Genomic DNA, 22,442 nt, shown 5'->3' on the forward strand with positions numbered 1-22,442 from the left:
GAGAATCCTGTGCTCCCACAAAATACATGCTGGATCTGGACAGAAAACATCAGATTGGCTGTGATCCTTCCGAGCAGGAAAGCACAACTTGAATGCTGGCCTCCTTAATGTAGAAGGAGCTCAGGTGGAGTTTCAGGTACTTTCAAGGGCTCAGTTGCTGTGGCTCACCTTGGGTATTTCCAGACGATATTCCAGAAGCAATTTTATAGTAGACCTGGATTTCACCCTAGATTTTTGCAGGACAAATGATCTAAGAAACTGTATGATGCAAAAAGTAAATCCCCGAACAAGGAAAAATAGCTAGCATTACAAATACCTAACTGATGGGAAAAACTAGTATATACATGTTCTCAATATGTAAAATACAATTTATTGTATTTAGGCCATTCATAAGTATCAACACAATGTAGTATGTTTGAAACAAACATCTTACCAATAAATACTATCTAAACATTAATATTAATCTTTTGATCAGATGTGTACAGTGTATTGACTCAGTATTGCACAGTGAGCTCTATATGACATTTCCATAGTGCAGTTTGTTACAGGGATAGTTTGCCACAAACATTGCAAAGCATCAGAGTTGGCTTTTCCAAGTGAGAACAGCTGGACTATTTCATTAGAGACCGGAGGCTCATACAAATGTCAGTGTCCTAGAGTAACTGGTTGTGGACTCACGGAACCTTATGTTTTCATGAATGAGAAGACTTTGTTTCTAACACAACTTTTATAGAATTGTAAAAAAATCCCATTTTCAAATAGAACAAGGATATTATCAAACTTAGGTGAACAGTCAATTCCAGTGATCAGTGAGCTTGTGACCAAGCCCACTCCAGTGAGCTTGTTTTCTCGTTTCAATCTAAATATAAATAGTGTCTTTAATCTTCTCAGAGATGTATCTCACCACTTGCATTTCAAAGGCCAGATCATGCAAGTCTCCAGCATTACTGCAGCATTTTGCTCCCTATGTGCCCCTGCTCTGGTGACACACTCTAGCCTCGATAGTTTTCAATGTATAAATGCAGATATGATTTCCCAATAGTTCTATAAATAACTGTATCTCAGCTTTATCTGATTAAATCTTCACTCTACAGCATCAGCTCCTCACAGGGGTAGTCCTGCCAGTTTGTATTGCATTACCATGCTCACACAGAGAGCTGGGTGCTGCCAGCAATGCGGCTGGCTGCCCTGCCTTCCTGAAACCCAGCGGCTCCCAGATCAGATGCTCTGGTGAGCACGGTATCAAACGCTGGCAGAACTGTGCTCACAGCAGGTTTTCAACAACTCACTGTTGCTTATTCTCAAGTCCAACTATGACAAAACTATGTCCATGCCACTAGATTACTGTTGGAGTAAGGACTGTACGATTGGACTTTTAAGGTTTGACAGGCATTTGCATGAATTTACATTGCTCTGACATTGCAGAAGGGCCTTAAAATGGGCATATACTACCTTAATGCACATTTAAGCTACAGTGCCCTGCCAAAGTGCTATGAACTGCTCAAAATGCAAATAAGAATCATGATCACAGAATGACTATGACTGACTTGGAAAAGATTTGACCATCAGTGCTTAGTGCTTAGCGTGTAGTATCCCTTAGTGCTTATTATGTAGTATTCCTTTAAGTAAAAGAAAATTCACTCACCAAGTGATACAATTAAAAATTTCTAAGAAACTACTGGTTAAGTATTACCTCATGATTAAGTAAATCATGTTTATATCCCTCCTCTTTGCAGCTTATCAGTTTGTATATATTTAGATTCTTTATATTCAGGTAACAGAGATGAAATACTTACTTCTATCTAAAAAGACAGTAGGAAAAACAGGGATTGAAAGGATTCCTTTTCTGTACAAAAAATACATTTTTATGACAACAGCCAGTACCTTCACAGTAGGTCCTTTGCTCCTCTAGTTACTACCAAGGTTCAGTCATCCATAACACCATCATAAATATCAGAATTGTTTTTCTTTCCACTTTTCAACACCAAAATTCAATGTGCTACTATGGAATGTTTCCAAAGTCTTATGCTACATCCTGATAAAAATCAGAAATCGGGGGTTTTAATTTTTTTTTTTTTTTTTTTTACTTTAAAAAGGAACCAAATTCATGCAAATAAATACATAATGTGCACTGACTCAATTCTATGATACAGGTGACTTCAGAGAAAAGTCCCTTTTTAATTATCTAAACTAGTTCTAATAAAAGAAGATAGTTTCAAAACAGAATTAAAAATATTGCATTTTACTACAAGTTGGTGTTTGCTATATGTTCAAGCAGATTACATTTTCTACCTAGATGTGTTAACCTGTGAGTTCGATGTCACTCTTTTGTAGCATAGCAAGTATTTGATTTTGAGGGGTGGTGTTTTTATGCAGTTTTTGTAATCCAGGATTTCAGTCTTCATTCAATTCTGCATACAGGATCTCAAGTTAAGCCCAGATCTGCAGAGAGAGAGTTGAACAATCATTTATGACATTGACTATTCTATCAAATGTTTAATCAAAGTTTGGTAAGGCAGTCAGATCACTCTTACAGAGCATCAGCAACAATGATATTATTTAACCCACAAGTTCAAAACTCAACAGTTCTGCTAGCAATTTGTGAGGATATTTTTAATTGGAATTTTCTATTCATGTTTTACGCTATGTTTTTATAGCCTCATTAGTCACTCTTATCGTCAATTTTCCTGTAACAACCTTCCCGCTCACCCCCTCTTTTTAAACAATCAAAGAAAGAAAGAAAGAAGCACCCAAAGTAGCTGCCCCCAACACTTACTCGGAGCGTGTGGTCCCAGGAGCCTGAGCAGAATGCTGTCCCATCAGGAGAGACGCGCAAGGTGCTGACACGATTTTCATGTCCAAACAGAATTGATACCCGGGATCCTTTCAGCACATCCCAGACATTTATGGTGTAATCATTATAGCCTGCAAACAGTAGGCGACCTACAAAGAGAATGAGATTTTACAAAGTGAGGTCTTAAGGAACACGTCTTGTCTGCAGCAAGGGCCTTCTGCAGGACATCCACCACCCAGTGAGCCACAAGCCAGCTTTCCTGTGCCACCCTCTGAACACAGCAAGCCTTGACCACTGTTCCACCAGGCTAGCTGTGCTCCTGCTAGGCAGCCCTGCTCCACTGCTGACCTAACCATACTAAATGCTGAACCAATTAAAATGCATTAGTTAAAAATATAGTTAAAATTGAACTAAATTATATAGAATCTGTTCATTAGAGACGGGAGATGACTCCAAATCACAACAGACTGAAGAGCACTTCAACAGCCAATGCAGGGTAATGATATTTTGCTCAGACTTTACACAAAAAGTTGAATACAAATGGTTGAATGATTAGTAGACAATATGGTAAGTGATTCATTGTCCCCAAGGGGACAAGCTGTGGTGCTCATGACCATGACAGAGACATTTGCCTCTGTCCCAGAGGGAGGGCAGTTCACCACCCACTCATCCCCATGCAAATCTGCATTTGTGCTGGGGCAGGAGGGAGAAGACTTGAGCTCATGTCTCCAGATCTGTAGTGAAAAATGGTAATATATCTGTCTTCATGCTCCTCTAACATACTTTAACCATTAGTCATTTATTATCCTTTTAAATACTATTTGTGTAAGTGTGCTTCACAGTCTAGTTACATTTCTTGTTTCCTTTGAAATGTTTTTAGTCATTATTGTGAAATTCTAGCCCAGCTGTAGTTAATGACAAAATATTTCCTGCCTTCAGTAGGGCCAGGAAAATACTCTTCATTGCTACAACAAAGCAGTAGCCAGCTAGGTTATTTAAAGAGTAATTCTTTTTACAGAGGTAAAAAAAAGGCTTCCATGCATTAAATGTTTCTTTTGGTACTTACTATTACTTTTATTAACAAATGCTTTACGAAACTAAACTGGCAAAATTTTATAGTTCCCCTCAAATTCCAACACTAAGATAACCTCCAAAGTTCAGGACTCACCACTGAGAGAGAAGTCCACACTGGATGCTCCAAAAATGATGCTCTCTTTGGAATAAATTGCTACTTCTCTGTCTGCACGAAGGTCATATAAACGACACTAGGATTAAAACAAAACCAACACACATGCCTCAGTAAAGGCTGGACTCCACTGAAGTATGTGGAGTCAATAACTACCACATTCCATTGAAAAAACAGGAGTGTGAAGGACCGCATCCTAACACATCACGGGAAGCGGCTGCTTGGGCTTCTTCCCTTCTGCTATTTCTGCCTGCTGTAACTGGGACTCCTCTAGAGTCTAACAGCGACCTAAGCAACACAAAGCTGTTTTGTATAACTTGAGTGAAGGACTTGCTTTTCCAAACCACTTCTGTAAACCTCCTGCGTGTCCTGCTACAAAGAGATGATTGGTGGGCTTTGGACCATGGCTACCCACTGAAAGTCCCTCTTGCTTCCCCACCATGGTTTCCTACATACTAGGGTATCCTGATGTTGTGGCGGTGCATGGGAGACAGTCTCTAAAGGCATAGTTTAGCCACAGCTGGAGTCTGGGAGACAGAGGATTAAATGTCTAGTAACCTTTGAGAACACAGACCACATGGCACGGTGCTCAGACAGTCCCTTGGCATGGGGAAGCCTAGATGGTAGCCCTTGCTCTGAGTAAGACAGGACAGCAAACAGCCCCTGCCCTTCTGAGACCTCTGCCTGAAAAACCTACATGAAAATAATTCAAGTGAGATAAAACATTCTTATACAGATCTTGGGTTTTCATTTCTCATGGAAAATTCCCAATCACCTCTACAACCTGCACTTCCTGTTTTTATCATTTGCTGGCATACTCAGGTTTGTTTAACATGGAAATAATGTACAGGCAGACCAGACTTCATTGCCATGCATAAAGGCAGTCTGTTAGCCCTGAAATCAAAATGCATTTTTGAAACTATTTGAACTGAAAACCTTCCTCAGTAAGTTAAGTTTAAGCAAACACTGGCCAGATGGGTTTGCTAATATTGAGACTTTACAAACAAAAAATGGCTGATATTCAAGCCTGCACATAAAGGAGAGGCTGTTTCATTCGCATGGTGGTGGGGAGCTGCCAGGTGTGTGAAGTCCAGGTCTCCAGTGCTCCAGGCTGATGAATAATTCCATCAGGTTGTCCTGATAGGGAGCTGGGGTCACCGCAGGTGACAGCACTGCCATGTGAGCATGCTTTTATGGTTTCCCTTCAGACAGTCAGGATTATCTGTTTCTTGAAAACCCTAAGCATACAAATCATATCAGGATACCTGTCAGTGTATCAGTACATACACTGGAAACACCAACCTCTTAATTTCAAGAGCAAAGTAGATGGAAACTGCCAAAACCTCTATCAAAGGTACAGAGACAGAATTTCCCCTTCTCCTGCTCAAGTTAGGGGTGTCAGGAATAGTTAAGAGAGAGAACAAAAAAAATCAAATAAATTAATAAGAGCCTGTGGTATTGGGCATAAAAAGAGAGTGCTCTCATTGGAATTTAATGGTGGACAATTTCTTCATCTCACTACCTCAGCATCTCAGTACCACATCCAAGTGTGCAGAGAGCCACTGTGCTCACCACAGAGCTAGAGGTATTAATTTATAATCACAGCTTTTAAGACCTAAAAGCAGTGCACACTCTCTCCAGAAGAGCCTTAGAACATCTCTACATCCAGTGAAGACACAGGGAATAATTCTATTGAGCTTACCTAGTAGTGGAGTAGACTCAAAACACGCAATGAGGGCAGAGTACTTTTATAAAGTCTTCATCCTCATGCAACTCTGTGATGTTTGAATAAACAGAGGAAACAAGGTGCCAGGTGCCTCCCAAACATCTGCTCTCGAGTTATACTTAACTGTCAGCTCAGTCCCTGCAGGGCTGTGGTACAGGCAGAGCCTGGTCCTCCACTGGGACCCACCAGCTGCAGAGAGCCACCAGCTCTGTGCATGACTCAGGGGCCGGAAGGAACCAGGAGGTGAGTGGCATTTTGCATACTATGTGCTGACCTGTCAATACGTACTGTGCCCCTCCTAGTAGCTTGCTCACAGATAAGGAAGATCATCTAGGATAACCTGGATGCGGTGATTCACCACAGTGAAGACCTGGCAGTGACTCAAGCTGAGAGGGAGGAGATGTACATGGCCAAGGCCACCCTGGGGCCATGCTCTCAGGGCGCACAGTGCTGAGAGGGTCTGCCCAGCTCTGCACCAAGCCCACAGCCTCTCTGCTTGCTGGGACATGCACACTCACGTGCAGGCTCCCTTCATGCCCTTGCGCTGTGCTACTGCTTCTGACACAAGCTGCAGCATTTCATTTGGTTCCTTCAATTTGTGACCAACAGCTATAGAAAGCCAAATCTCTTCCAGTAAGACAACTAATTTTGATTATGAAACTTCAAAACACAGAAAATCTGAAATGACTATTTGAACAGTACCTCATGTAGAAAAGTTTGCAGAGGTGACCTGCAAAGTGCTACTAGATTTCCCCTACAGCATTATATATAGTATTAATATATGTATTATGTATTAATAGTAATATTATGCATTTAATTATTTTATTACTTATTATTAATATTAATATATTTACAGTTGAGTATATAGTATTTCTGCAACTTGGCACACACACAGGCAAGTCCTCTGTGGATGCGACCCAGTCTTTTAGGAAAATCGGACTCAGGAAGTAGCAGAACTCTTCTAAATTAGGTTGCTGAATTAACATACCGTGGCATCATCTGAACCAGAGGCAAAAGCATCACCACTTGGGTAGTATCTGTGCATGAGTGAAGAAAAGACCAGAACACATTACATTACATTACTTGGATGAGGTCAGACTTCAAAAATAGAACCGGCACATTGCTCAACATCGCAAATGTGTCCTCTTCCAGAAACATACTGACCTGACACTGTTGATATCTGAATCATGGGTTTCAAATGACTGGATGCACTGACCAGACCGCATATCCCAAACCATGGCTTTCTTGTCACATCCCTAATAAGACAGAAGAATTCACTACAGTTGTGAAAATGGTGACATTCATCACTCATGTGTCTGACACATGTCACCAAGCCCAGCTACATTCAAAGGCTTGGAACATCACTGCTCTGAGGGGATTTGACCATCAAAGCCGCCCCAGAACTGGCTGTACTGGTACCCCACAGCCTGATGCAGCTGCAGTTACGAGCAGAGTATGCCACAAAGGCTGGAGCCTCAGCAGTGCTGCAGACCAGCAAGGGCACAGCACTGCTGTGCAGCACACTGGGGTGCAGACAGGCCAGGGGGTGCGCAGGCAGCCCCATACTAACCAGCGCTCACAGTCCTGCTCTGCCTGTGCTGCTGCTGTACCTGTGTCTGCAGTCCCACCATTCCACAGAGCTGCATTACTGACTCATTCCCTTACCACTTAACATACCCAGTATAAAAAATTAATACGCAGCATTTAAAGTTTTATAACTAATTCTCTTCATACACTGAAATAGAAAATGAAATAAGTGTATCTGGAGGGTCTCTTGCGCAATCTCCTACCAGAGTTAACCCCTGCTGTGGCTCTGCACTCAAGTGCTCAATGGCATGCTTGGGATGAGAAAAGAAACATAACAGCACTTCAACTCATTGTCAAACTCTAACCTGCCTTCCAAGCAATGCTTTGAAAAGACCATTTAACACTCAGTGCTTGTTGTGAGGTGCTCAGCACCCTGAATGCTTTGGGCAAGGGGTTCAGCCCATGTACTCTGCTACGTCCTCAGGGCAGGAACCATCTCATACCTGTAGAACTGCGATGCCTCAGTCCTGGTGTCTGAACTGCTGTCACAATTGTGGTGACAGGAAAAAGAACACGGGCTTTTCTTTAAAGAGGGACAGGAGATTTTAATAGATATGCCCCTGCTGAGGGGTAGGCTGTAGGCTCAGCTTTGGGGGGCTCAGCCTCTCGGAGGCATGTGGAAGCATGGGGCAGGTCAGGACGCTGCTGCTTCTGCCAAGGTAGTGTGTCCTGCCCAGCAGACCATGCCACACATCATTTATTTTTAAGCAATTATGATTGCTAATTAAATTAAAGACTCTCTTCACAATTCACATCTTTCTCTTTTTTTTTTTTTAAATTCTCTTGTTAAAATGAAATCCCAATTTTCTACTAATGATGTCATTATTTAAAAGAGGTAATGTTCCCTTGTACCAACTTGTGGGTTCTGCACAGAGGAAACGAAACAGGATAGAGAACATTCTGGACTCAGCATATTTGCCTCTCAAGCCTTGCCACAGCCCAAGCGCAGCCTTTCATATTGCTTCCATGCGCACTGTTCTTACTGATCTCTCTGGGTGTTTGGGGGCAAGATCAATCTGACAAGCTGGTGATTTGTCTCCTAAGGTTTTGAAGGAGAAACCAGCAACCACCTGTGGAGAGATGGGCTCCCTGAGTGCCACCCAACTCACTCTGAGGACACTGAACCCAGGATGCAGACCTGAGCTCACCCAGGAGGGCTGGGATTTTCAGTTAAGTCACTAAATGTAACAGTACCCAATCTACACACTGATGTATTGGCATTGTTTATTCCAGCTCAAGGTGACTGTATTACATAGGCACAATACAACTGGAGTTTCTCTATGCCACCATACCTTCAGGTTGTACTGTTTTGGCTCTACCTGTATTGACACAGTATAAGACAGACCTTCACTGAAGTAGTATTTTGCATGTGATGAATTAAGCAAGTCCCTGTAAGCACAGACATGCCCAAGCTGCTACATTTACAAAGTATGACATATTCTCTCAGCAGTACCATAGCTGCTTGTGATTCTTTGCCCTATAATAAGCTGAGCTGTTCCCAGGGAGAATGAATCTACCCTTTCTGGGAAGCAAGCTTGGTGACAGGAAAGCCCGGGAGGAGTAATGCACTTGGATGGAATTAGCTTTCAGTCACGCTTCGGAGCAGCTGTGCTAGCAGCAGGCAAACTGGGCCAGTGTGCTGGGCTCTGCTCCTGATGGGCCAGCCAAATTTGATAGAAGAGCCAGAACAGAAGAGGCCCAGGTTTATCGTGCAGGGATGGGACCATGACTCTGAGCACAAATGGAATCCCCTAATCCATGGTTGGCACCCTCTGGCACAAGGGCCTCCTGTAAGAGAGGTCATCTTGGCTCCTGCCAGCTCTCACCTGCACACTCTATTTCTGATGCGGGAAAGACCACAACCACCTCAAAAAGGAGCTAACCCCATCCTGCTCACCTATGTCTTGCCCACCTCACTGCCAGGCTGCATGCCAATGGCTCGGCTGCCTGGATCAGTGATCCCCCAGCAGCAGGACAAGATGTGGAAGATGCCCTGGGTACCTTCCCGGACCAGTCCTGCAGCCCCAGCAAGGGTTGTGTGTTCCTCTGGGCCAGGACAGGGAGCGGGCAGTGTTCGGCTGATGATGGGGCTTTAAATACCTCTGGTACCGCTGGAAGGCACAGGGGACCCAGCAACAGCTGAAGATGTGGCCACACCTCATCTCCTTGCTCCAACTTGTACGAGGGTTTAGCCAGCATCGAAGCTACCTCTTGGCTTCTGGGGAGTGGTTGAGGGACACAGTGGCACGCATGTTATTTGCGGCCCCATTTCGATGCCCTGAGCAACCGCCTGGCACTCCCTGTCCGGCTCCAGAGAGCTGGACATGAGAAAGGAGCCAAATGTGGGAAGTCATCTGCTGTGCCAGGCTCCCATCCACAGGGGCTTACACCTCTGCTGCGGTACGAGCCCGCTGCTCTAACTCTGAGCCTTTCCCTGCCCCGCAGAGGCGTTGTTTTGATCTCAGGCTTTGGTGTGGGGTGGAATTTGCTAAGTAAGCAGAACTGCAGTCAGACTGGCTGGGTGGGTTTGACCCCACACTCAGAGGTTTAATTTGCTCCAGCTTGGAAAATGTGCTTGCAATGAGTGGATTGCACTAGGGCTTCCAACACATACTCCAGCACTCTCTCAATAAGATCACGAGCCTCCTGCTTTGCTGCCTTTTACACATTCCTTAATTTTATATTATGATAGGAAGCTCCTGCTTACCCCAGAGACAAAAGTATTTCCTGTTTCAGAAGGGGCCAGATCCAGGCACAGGACATCAGCTCCATGTCCATGGAAACTCTGTAGAAGCTGCCCGCTCTCCACATCCCACAGAGCACAAGTTCCATCTCCACTTGCTGTCAGGATCTATAGGATGTGGCAAGAAGAGTCACAATGCAAAAATCAGCAGATGATCTGCAAGTTCACAAAGAAACAAGTGACATCCTTTACACACACCAAGGACAGCTTTAATTTAATGAAGTATGCAATAAATCAGAGCTATAAAATCAATGCAAACCTAAGCACAGTTTATGTTTTTTATTTTTAAGGAAAGAAGTTAGAGTGGAAAGGAGAGCTGACACAGCCATATCTTCATAGCGTTTCAATAATGGTCAGTTTTATGCAGTGGGTTTGGAGAACTAATGGCAGTAATGATTTGCTGGCATTTTGATATCCTCCTAAAAGGAGGTAGAACCAGACTGGTATTCCTGTCTGTCCCTGTATTTAACCCTATCCATATTTAGGCTGCTGTGATTCAACCTAGGTAAAGAGAAGAACTGTTGGAGTCAAGTATACCTGTTTAACTCCCTACATTTTTTATTTTTTTTTTCTGCTTGAAATAGCCAGGTTAAACTCAATTAATTGGGCTTAAGGCATGGATTTTCTGAAAGGGAAGTAAGCCTGTCTAGACAGTTGTTTGATTAAGTCCATCACCTCTCACTTGTCCAAAACCATTTGTGTGTGAAAGGGCTTGAACATACACTGACCAAAACCAGCTCTCAGCTTCCCTCATCTGCTACAGTGCTTGTAGGAAGCACATGTGATCAGTGCTTGTTATTGTGGCTAAATCCTGATGATGGTCAATTGTTCAAAATTGCCCCTTGGCACCCAAAGCTGTTATACAATCCCAGATTCTGTAGGTTGAAAGAGTCCCTGTGCGCTGGCATGGAAAAGGCAAGGGTGAACTCAGGAGAGCTCTCAGCATTGTACACAGGTTTTTCTCACGGTTGCTGAGAAAACTCAAGGGGTTGCAGTGGGTAGTTAGAAATTAGCAAGAAAATACTTATCACGAAGAAATAGATCAGACAATCATGAAACCATTCACAGAGTTGCATAAAGGTTAAACACTGAATATGTTTGACAGATGCTCCAAAAACTCCTCCCATAAACAGAGGTCTGCAAAGCTGCAGAACAGGCTGTTCCGAATCCTGCAGTAGAGAGACACTAATACTCTGAGATGATCATAGCAGAAGAAAGTCACGACTTGTCTTTCTGACCAGCTTTTGAGCCTAGATCAATGAACTTCTCTTCTGAGGAATATTTGTACTTGGCTCTGAGGATTTGCTCTTGTAAGAAAGATATGAGGGGAATAGGAATAGCTAAAGGGGTAAGGGAAGGGTTTGCTGGCAACGCAGAGCTCTGGCTAATGCTTAAAGAGAAATGCTATGCACTTAACTTCAGGGTGTTGCTATTGAAAACCAAGCCAAAAGAACCCAAAAAATCCAAAGCCAGAAGGAAATTACCAATCTTTGCTACCAGACTCCAGCTTGCAGCACGAGGGGCTCCAGCAGCACTGCATGGGGATCCTCGCCTGGCGCCTGGTGGCAAGAGGCAGCACTTGCACAGGGCAGGGGACAGCAGGGACACAGCCCCTGCTCACCAGGGCTGGGAGCAGCGGTGAGGGCAGAGCGGCCACCCTCACCTCTGCCTCCAATGCCATCACCACAGGCTTCATCCTGCTTCTCAGCCCAGCTGCACTGGCAGTATGTCCTATGCAAAACACTTGAGATCCCAATTAACTGTTGCTATTAATACACATGGAGCACTGTCACGTGGGGAGCATTATCACACTGCAGAGCTGCACATACCTAATTTAGGAAGCAAGGCTCTCTGTGTACCGAGGAAGGGTAAGGCTGATCTGGGGCACTGAGAACAAGGTGCAGGTCACCCAGCCCTGCAGCTCAGCACTTGTCTTGCCCTGGGTGGGAACATTATGAGGAGCAAGGATGGGACCCCGTCTTCCAGCACTCACATAGCCTGAGAGTGGCTTTAATCAATAATTACACATCTCTCTTTCCACTGCACTGGCAGATGCCCATGGGCAAGCCAACTCCTAAACTCCTGTCTTTCATTCCTCTGAGGGAAAACCGAGCTGTAGTTTAAGAGAGCAGCCACGGCAGAGCAGCAGCATTCACAGCACCTAGCAGTGGTTGCTGGGCTGGGGGGACTCCTCTGCCATGTGCTAGGCCTGCTCCAGGACAGGTACCACAACCCTCAGTGACATGATCCAGAGCTGCTCCGCACACCACTGGGAAAGCTCCTTCACAGTGTGCTTGTTGCACTGTGCACCCTCAGACTTACTGAGTAACCTTAATTCTGGGGCTGTTACGTAAATGGGAAAAGATAAGAAATATGGGATTCTCTAGGATCCCCTACATAACAGTGTTCTAACAGAAGCTTGGCCAACCCACTTGCTTGTATTTGTTTCAATAGCAACATGCAGTGCTATAAATAATCACTTACAAGCCTATCAATCACAAGACAATTTCTTTTTAAAGTCTTTACAAAAATCTCTAAATATCAATGAGTTTGCTGTATTTAATATGGAGAAAAAAAGACCTAACTTTTCTTTCTTTTTTTTTCTATGAAACATAATTCTTTTTCCTTTCATAGGATTTAATCATGATGCATATAGATATGGACAAGGAAAGAGAATACTGGTTTTCTATCTCATCGAAAACATTCCACTTAATTTAGATTTCTCTAATTATGCCGGGCTCCTGCACAGTAAGGTCAGGGCTAAGCAAGCCTGACTGCTGGGTACCTCCACCACTTGTTTCCATGGCAATGGGCTTAAATTAGCACCTTGGAGTCATTACAGACACCATAGAATGACAAACAACAACATACTCTCGGGCATCTCATGTCCTGAAATAGAAGCAATGGACGCTGATATTTCCTTCAGCAGAGCTCCAAATATCTGGAGGAAGGGGGCAAGGTATTCCCTTTCCAGCAGCTCTGCTGACACAGAGAGCAATGAAAATGCTCCCTTCTGCCACTTATTTTGCTGCAAAGCTGCACTGAGCAGAGCTTCAATGAAATTCAAAAACCAGAGAGGACAGGGAATTATCTTGGCCCCTTTCATCATCTTTCATGTTCCTGGAGAAAGATATCTTTGATATTCACTACAGAGGAAGGCTGGCCTGGTCTCAGAAGATCTGCATTTAGTTCCTGCTTTGCCATCATCTCCCACTGTGGGCCCCTCTGCTCCACCCTGCCCACTGAGAGATGAGGATAGCATCACTCCTTTCCCTCGAGGGAACACACCACTGCATGTTAGGAGCATAGGGCTGGCCCTGCAGGGCCATCCTCTACCTCAAATAGCTCACTTAACAAAAAGTACTAAGAACGAAAGCAAAAGAGGGCTGGATGCCCAGGACAAAGCAGGCAAACAACACAGTCTCCATCGGCTGGCTTAGCACATACCCAACCTAGTCCTGGCAAAACTGAGGTTTTAACTATTTGTGTTAGTTTGAGCTCCTAAAAGCAGATGCCAGCACAGACCCAGTGAGCAGAGAACACACAGGTACCAGTGAGCTCCCTCTGCAGAAGTGACAGGCCTTTGCAGGGCGCAGGGGTCACAGCCTGGCTGTGGGCTGTGACAAGCACCTTCTTACAGCGGCTTTTGCAGCACCTTCATTGCCCTCAGTGAGGATGTTCCAGCAGCCCCTGCATGGAGCAGGACATGGCTCTGGGTGCCCCGGGTGCAAGGAAGGTTACTTGCATCACGTATGAATGCAGCTCATATTAGGTGTTGCTGGACAACGAGCAGAGGGTAGGGAATGCATTTACCTGCATGTCTGAGTTAGTGAAGCTGCAGGCAGACAAGTAGTTTGTGTGCATTGCAACCGATTTCTTCTTTGCAGCCATATTTTCATTTTTGTCAAATGTCAGAGGGTACACAGAACACTTGTTGTCCAGGCCACTAAAGAGAGTAATAATAGCAATAACAGAGAGAGAAGAACTGGTTAAAACTGCAACGACAAAAGGCGAGTGGTGATAAGAAGGAAACCACCTGTCAGTGCTGCGCTGCCAAAGCCTTACAAGTACCGACTTCCCTGTATTGTGCTGCCTGGGATCTCCCTGCGCAGGGAAGCCCCAGCTGCCTCACCAGGCTGGCTGCTTTACAGAACTCAACAGCTGCGCCCGGTATTTCTGACCCTCATGGAGTTTATAAATGGCACTGAATGAAACCTCACCAAAGTATAACCCAGGAGGTGACATAGCAGCCACCTCAGGGTTAGTTTCATATAGAGCCAAACTGCCGGCTTTCTGTTCACATCTGTCACTGCGAGCATCAATATTAAAGCAGCATTATTTAACTACCTTAATAAATTTGAGCTAACTCCTATGGAAGAGATGGTATAGCAAGTAGTGTGTGTGAAGACATGGCTTTTAGCAGAAGCACTGACCTCTGTAGCTGGAGTGTCCCTCCTGGACAGTTGCACCAGTTAAGCCATATCTCCCAGGCCAAATACAGGACTCTTTTCTAAAGGGTCTGTATTGCGTCTGACCCCTTTCTAGAGCCATGCTAGATCAGCCCTGGCTGTGGGACCCCAGCACACCACTAGTGCTGGTTCCGTGCCTTATTAAGTGTACAGCACTTAACTGAGAGGACAATAGAAAGAGAGAATTAGGTAGTGAATTAGCATGCTTGCCCTCACTGTCTCTCTCGCAAGTGTGAAGACAGAGCTTTCTTGCCATTCTTCGGGATTCAATCAAAACCATCCAGTTTCCGGACTCCCTCTCCACATGCATTTATGGAGTCAGCCTGTCTGTCCCAGCCTGCTGCTTTCTGGGTTTGCAAGCTGCACAATAAAGTCTCCCTTTGTTCCTTTCTCTTGCCCCAAGCTTGCTTTGTCTGTCTGATCCACCCAGTCTCTAATTAAAAGATGTTTTGCCAACATTTCATCTCTATTTCCTCCCCTGCATAAACTCAGTATTTTCAAACCTGCATCCTCAGAAAACTTAAATAAGATTATCAAGGATCGGGTTACTTCTCCCCACCCCATCTTGGCAAGATCTATTCACATGCTGGTTATCATTCATAACTAATGTCTATGTCATAGAAGAAAAGTGCAAAGTAAGACCAGTGTTCAAACCTCTCTCCCTTAGAAGATATATCCAACACACAACCAAACTGGAACAGGGAAGTTGCATGCATGCAGAATTCCTAACCCGTGATATAAATCTGAAAGAGGATTATTTTCCATGCTTACACAACAAATGTTATTGCACTGAAGTCAGTGGAGATAATGTTAGAGCCATTATGGGAATAGAATCAAAGGCACTGAATGTAGTCCTTCCACCCACAATCAAGGCACGCAAACTTCTAGCTGTCAGCATCTAAAGGCACGAGGACACCACTACTAATCAAACTCCTTTGTGTAAGCAGCTGTGGGAACAGGGAACTTACCCACAAGCAATGGCACATCCAGAGGGGGCATATGCACACGCCATCACCCAGGTACACGGCATCGTCACTGCGTGTTCCTGAAACACAGCATCTCTTTAAACTGGGATGCCACTGTTTCTCTAATCAGTGCAGGGAAAACAGTGTAGAGTAGCAAGTTCAGTATTTCTGTGGAACATCCTTAGGGTCAGTGAAAGGTACAGATGTTTCTCCCAGCCATAACTCAGATGTAAGGCTGGGACAGCCCTTATGCAGAACTCAGCAGGATGACCAGCCCTGACACTTGCCACCTTATTCATGCACCCCAACCTGACCAAAGAGCATGTTTTATTTGGGTTATTCAGTGCTGTAAAAGGTCCAACTACTGCATTGTAAAAGTGAGCTACAAACAAGCTGTTTTTCTCAGCTGTGTGGAGCAGGAGCCACGAGGCAGCTCTGGCAGGGGCTGGAGGAGCAGCAGCACCATTGCACAGTGAACATCACAGCTGAAGGATCCCAAGTGACCACACACGGCACCTTGTACAGGGTTACCCAGGGAGGGCCTCTGCTTTGCTGGATGGGCTTTGCCACCAGCTGGGAGCCCTCCCTGTCAGCAAAGAGGCTGAATCAGAGCCTCCCACTGACACCACAGCAAACTCCCATGCCCTGACAGGGACTTTGCTCAGAGACAGGTCAAGGGAGGTGGTTTGCCCTGGGCCCCCTGGTTTGGCGTGTTGGTGGAGGTTTGCATGTTATCCTATCACTCTGCTGCCTCCTGTGACACCCGCGAGCCCTTCAGCCCTCCAACTTTATCGCACCATCATTTGCCCTGTGCACAGAAATCAGACTTCTGCTGAAGTTTCACTTACCTTGTTGGTAGTGAAGGAATCCCACACGATCACCTTCCCATCCTAAATGAAAGCACACAGAGTGAGAAATTGAGGCCTTCCAGAGACATAGCTGTCAGCCTGCTTCCCAGATTTGGGAAAACTCTGCTGCTCAATTCCATCCACCAGTCTGTTATGTCATGAAATTTTTGTCCTCATTTTAACAGAACAATGGTCACAGTGAAGCACCAAGGAGACACTCCTCAGTTATGTCTTTTGCCAGAAGAAAGGTGTATTTCCTCCTCACTGAGATGACTAATGTTGGCTTAAAAGATGGATTTTTTTTATTTCTCTCCCCCTCACCTTCTTCTCTTTTAGTGGGTTTATGAGAAATCCTCTCACTTGCAGGATGGGCAGGACCAGTACAGAGCATTACAAATACAAGAGGTGGCCTGCATTACAAATCACTTGTTGAACTGGCATCACTCATGGGGACTATTTATGGACATTGCGCAGTTTATTCATCTTTCCTTTCCTGTATTTTCCTGGTTTTCCCTTCTCACCACACTTACTTAACCTTCAATTATCCATTGATACAATCTGTTAAATAGCCATCGTGAGAACCCTCCACAGAGAGCAACACAAGCGCTTTGTGTATGCCAGCTACACTCATGGCAGCTATACACATAATGCCTTATGCACATAATATTGTTATCCTCCCCATATCAAAAAAGCCAAAATGTTTATTACTGAGCAACAATTATTGGTGTACCTGGACTCACTGTAGTTCTTAAATAGAGTAAAAAATGCAAAACTGCATTACAATTTGCCTGTTCAGCTTTCTGATCTGCACACTGATATTTTAACTACTTAAAAAAATGTGACATCAATTATTTAAAATTACTCTGTGTTGGGATCACCATGAATGGTAAAAACTCGCAGTAACTGAAGGTGGCCTGCAATGCAGATTGCCTATTTTTATCCCTCAAGTGAGACCCCTGACAGATTTCATATAGGTCAATGAACAGCTGTGAGACGCAACGAGCTCACTCACCGCCATACTGGGCTCAGGACGAACCAGGGACTCTAGAAAGTAATTATCTCATTACCTCCTCCAGCTCATGAGACTGGTCTGGAGCAGGTGTTCAGACTGTTTCTCAACATGCCCAAGTATAAGCAGTAAATTTGGCAGGATGTTTGATGCTCTCAAGGCTGTAGCAATCATACAGACTGCAGAAGAAATCTCTCTGCACAGAAATCTCTTTTTTTACCCTTCCCTTTTCCTGATTATATTCTCTGAACACATAAACTGATATAGTTACTAAATATTTTATCTGTAAAGAATAAGGAAATAAAAGTGACCTCAGATGACTTCTATTTTCTATTGTAGTACAGAATATGGGGAAAACCTATATATGACTAGACAAGAAATATTTAGGCTATTAGCTAGAACAGATGTAGTGATGATCTTGGATTTATGCTCTCTAAACAAATACATTGCCAACGAACTGCTTTAATGGCATCCTGAAAACATTTATACTGTACACAGGTATCATCTGCAAATAGTGGCACATAGCACAGCCAAAAGATTTGTATAGTGCCCAACACTAGCTTTGGAAAAGAGCTGCCCAACAGTGTACCTGGGAAGAGCTCACAATTCTTCTCTTGTCTTTGCACCAGTCCATACAGAGAACTTTATTTCCATGGCCTTTCAGGGTCCTCCTGGTCTTCATCACAAACTGGCCCAGTGCCTCCACACGCTCTGCTACCTGATGAACTGCAAACAGCTGATGGTTAGCGACCCCTGCATCGAAGCTCTCCCCTCGCAAATCTCTATGACTAATGCTACTTGGAGGAAGTAATCCATGAAGTTTGAGTCTACAGTGCAAGCCAAGGAACTCTGCTTCAGAGCTGGCGGGCGGCAAAACCAAGGTGAGAGGTGTATGAACACATTCACCAGACAAAGATAAGGATGAATTCACTCAGGGCTTGAATTTGAGGGCTGTAGCAGCTGAAGCTCTTGCAGACCATCACACCCATGTAAAACTGGAAAATAGATTACCCTCTTGCCCCCTCTTACTGAGAAATCCTCAAACTGGTTGAAGCTTGAAAGTGCACAGCCAGCCTCCAGCCTAACACATGCCTCAAGGTACTCAGTGAAGTGAACTAATGGTTCTTGGAGGGAAAAAATCATACAAAAGAAGGGGGTAAGCATCAACTCTCCAAAGTTGCTCTGGTAAAACACTTGTTCTAGATGTGAGACTCTCAGCCGCAGCCACCTTTCAGCACCACAGTGCTGGTGCAGTGTGATACTGGTACTGGTGCTGCAGATTTCTCTGCTGTGCCATCACTTCTGGAGGCCAGGAAAGCACTGAGGGCCAGGACACAGCTCTGAGCGAGCAGGGAAGCTTGGCATTTACTATAAAAGTGCACTACCCAACTTCTCAACAGTGTCTGTGGACATCGAGGACTTCATGGGTGGGTCAGCTTTTATGGGAAAGAGAAACAGCGGGCAGGCAAAGAACTTCCCTGACTAGCACTGTCTGGTGGTGGTGAAGTCTCACAGCAGAGTAGAGGTCCTGAGCAGGAGACCCTCGCACCAGAATTAAAAATGACTGTCTAGAGAATAGCTAATCGCCTCCAGTGCTTACCTGTGTTGTATTTGTCCGCACTGAAACCTACGCAGATCCAGCTGCTGTTAGCTAAGGGGTCAATGTCTGACTCAATAATTGAAATAAATGCAGAAGCTCACATGCTTTAATGGGCTGGTGGGGGAAAGATGAAGCTTTTCAGCGCCATGCTGGTGGCTGAGCTCCACACCGCACATGGCAGGTGATTGCTCTGGAGCTGCATTGCTGCTTCACCCTTCACCACTTCTCTAGCTCTGCAGGAAATCTCATAGGCCAGGAGGGGTTGTCACGGCAAGAGCAGGCATCCTTAACTTTGAGCTCGCTCCTTAGCACAGGGCCAGGGGAGCAATTTCTGCCTAAGGCAGAGACTGATTTCTAGTGGATTAGCACTTCACGAGATGCCTTTCAAAACCAGCAACTCCACAGGCTGTGCCGGAATAATGTATTCACCTGCTCAAAAAGTCTCACTGAGCCAGGGGACAAATACTGTCCACCATCCCTGACAATTTGTCCACACTGTCTCTAACACGAGGTCAGAAGCAAGTTTCTGAGAAAGTACCATACCAATCCACTGAGGAAAAGATACATTCCCCCTACTTTCACCCATGGAAACCTGCCAAATGATCCAATCAGAAAACACGAAAACACAGGACTGGAGGTTATCATCGCAGCTGGAAAGATGCCTGTGTCCAGAACATATCTGAAAAAACAAATGTTTCACAGACAATGGACAAAGTGTTCCCATTATGTCAACGCAGCTGAGACTGGAATTGTCTGGTTTAGCCTTTCTGATTCTCTGAGGATGCTTATCTCCAACCACAGCCATAATAATCCTGCACCCGCCTAGCACAGGTTTTAGAGTCAGATAATTATTTTGCAGCATTCTCCAATATTGTTTCAAGATAGTTGAAAATAATGCACTCAGGCAAATAGATCAGCTAAAGCCAAGAAGTAGCTTGAGCGGGTTTACAAAGGTCCAGATAAAACAGGCTATTTTTTCTAAAACATATCATTTGGCCTGAACAGGAGGTGGGAACTTCATGCAGATTCTTTTGGGTCTTTGATCTTTTCTGTGCTGGAAGTCATTTGGTCCTAAGGGTCTCTCCTGGGCTTAAAAATTGACAGTTTGTGTGAACAGAACAAACTTTTCTTTACACCTAAATTTTAAGCTATAGAATTGAATCCTTAAAATTGAGAGATTGCAAATCAAATGCACGTTTGGTATTTCCTTTTTCTATCCACATTTTTGAGAGCTGCTGTTCAAAACCAGTTGAACAAATAAGGGCAATCCTAGTTCAGCCAGCTGTTTGTTTTGGGAACCATAGAGGGAAAATCATGATCAGAGCAAAAAAAAGGTGAAAGATACAATTTTAGATTAGAAAAAAAAAACCAAAACAAAACAACAAACCAACAAAACCAACCAAACCAGAAGAGATGCTTTGTCCTGAAACTTACAGTCTCTGCAGAAATAGTTCTTGCAGATAACTTGAGTGCAAAAAAAGCTTTGATACAGAATCAATAATATAAAATATCACGAAGGAGCCTTGTGCTACAGCAACATAAGATTTTTGTCTTCGGAATCATGTCATGGCTATGCAAACACAGCCTTCCAACAGATTTTACATATGACAGACATGAATGTCCTATGACTACCAATGACATGTACAGTTACAGTATCTCTGCAATCATAGGTAAAACTGTGAGCAAAAATGGATTTAAGCATATGCTTAAGAGGTCTGTTAAAGAGGCCCCACTATTTCTGATACAGACATAATACTGTAGGAATATGATGATTTATGATAATGTTTCTGTAATGAGGACATCTCCATTTGTTTAATGATTCCTATTAATAGGATACTCATATAATGTATGATTGTCTAATTTAGACAAGAAAATGCTCTATTTACTCCAGAAAAAAAATCTCTTATACCTTCCCCACCTGAAATTGAAGAATGTTTGCCAGTCCCTCAGTCTTAGAGAACACTAAGAGCTTAAACATTGGATCAGGCTCAGATTCCTTTCCAATATTTAAGGCATCAAAACAGATGAAAGAAAAGTTTTAATAACCCACTAATATTTCTATTAGAGTGAGCTATATGATTTCAAAGGAATAAAAACTCTAAACTGCAATATATAATATCATTGTAATTATAAAAATTAAATAATAAAAGGATTTTTATATCTCAGGACAGATGAATTAATACGTATTTTGGAAGCTCCATAAAAATACGGTTAGGTTATTTTTTCCTGAGCAGGAGTGGGGGGCATGGGAGGAGGGCAGGGTTGAAATCTGCCCATGTCATTTCTGTTACGTTAACCATGGGTCTTGAAACTGCAGCTGATAACGGTGAGTTACGCATTGACAGCTCCAGCACTGACTCACCCCGCACCTCTGAATCAGCACTGGATCCCTGCAAGTTGGTTCCTTGGGGAAGGAGCAGGGAGAAGGAGCTGATTTTGGAAACAAGGTTCCTTTTTAAGACCTTTCACCTTGAGTGAAATCCTGGCCTCATTAAAGCAAATTCCCACCAATATCCCCAAGGCTGGGTTTAATCTTTGTTTCTGCCACTAACATGAACAGTAAAACGATGCAAACACATCTCAGATCCCTCCGAGGGGGATGTTCCACGGTCCATTCCCTCCTGCCTCCCACACCAAAGGCGGTGCAGGAAGCGCAGATGCGTGTGCGCAGCCCGAGCCGCGGCCGGGGCGCTGCGGGGTGACAGTCCCCGCACCCGGCGGGCGCTGCATGGCACTGAGCACCCAGGGAGGCTGCGCCGCCTGCGCTCCCCATCCGCTTCCTATTTATCCCAGCACGGAGCCGTGCATTGTTTGAGCAGCGCGGCCGTGCTCTCAGCTGGGCTTCAGCAAACACGGAAAACCGACTGTCATGACACCAGACGCGTGCACTAGGGCAGCTCTCTCCGCACCCAGCTCCAGAGCGGCATTCCTGCCTTTCCCGGGCAGCGGCCCCGGCTTCCAGCTGCGCTCATTTCGGAGCACAGCAGCATGTTTTCCTGCCCACCCGGCGAGGCCAGGCCGTGGTGCCGGCAGGCAGTGGTCCCTGCCCGGCAGCGCCCAGCGGTGCCCGTGGCCCTCGCACCCCGGCCCCACTCACGCTCCACGTCATGCAGCTTGGCCCGCTCCTCCTCTAGCTTGCCCTTCAGGCTCTCAGCCTCATTTTTCAGCGATGCCAAGGTCTCGTTCTCGCGCAGCCCCTCGGTTGCCATCTTTGCGAAGGAAGCAGGGAGAGAGACGAGATGAGAGCGGGAGGGAGGAGGAGTTTGCTTGCCTGGCTCTCAGGGATGCTGCTGAGGCTCCTGCTGCCTCAGCAACGGCGCCGGAGCCGGCCCGGGCTCCCTCCCCCTCCCCATGCTGACGTCCAGGGCCGGACTGGATGCTGCTCCAGCCTGTGCGCAGCCAGCACCTGACCAGACACCGCATGGAAAAACACCTCCGAGAGCCAGCAGCCCCTGCCCGGCCCCGCGCAGAGGCAGCGCAGCAGGACCAGCATCCATCCCTGCTGGCCTCCAGGC

General features: G+C 45.0%; 1 protein-coding gene across 1 annotated transcript; it reads right to left on the bottom strand.

The window, feature by feature from the left end:
• Positions 1-341: 341 nt before the first annotated feature.
• Positions 342-22,442, bottom strand: GNB5 (G protein subunit beta 5). Its single transcript, XM_030498732.2, has 11 exons — positions 22,025-22,442; positions 17,917-18,053; positions 16,319-16,360; positions 15,474-15,550; positions 13,850-13,982; positions 10,001-10,144; positions 6,871-6,962; positions 6,695-6,743; positions 3,963-4,059; positions 2,777-2,943; positions 342-2,442 (listed from the first exon to the last, which is right to left on the bottom strand). The coding sequence occupies exons 1-11, from the start codon at positions 22,134-22,136 to the stop codon at positions 2,431-2,433; spliced, it is 1,062 nt and encodes a 353-aa protein (XP_030354592.1). The 5' UTR covers positions 22,137-22,442; the 3' UTR covers positions 342-2,430.

This window comes from Strigops habroptila, chromosome 9 (genome assembly GCF_004027225.2).
Source record: "Strigops habroptila isolate Jane chromosome 9, bStrHab1.2.pri, whole genome shotgun sequence".
In the NCBI taxonomy this organism is placed as follows: Eukaryota; Metazoa; Chordata; class Aves; order Psittaciformes; family Psittacidae; genus Strigops; species Strigops habroptila.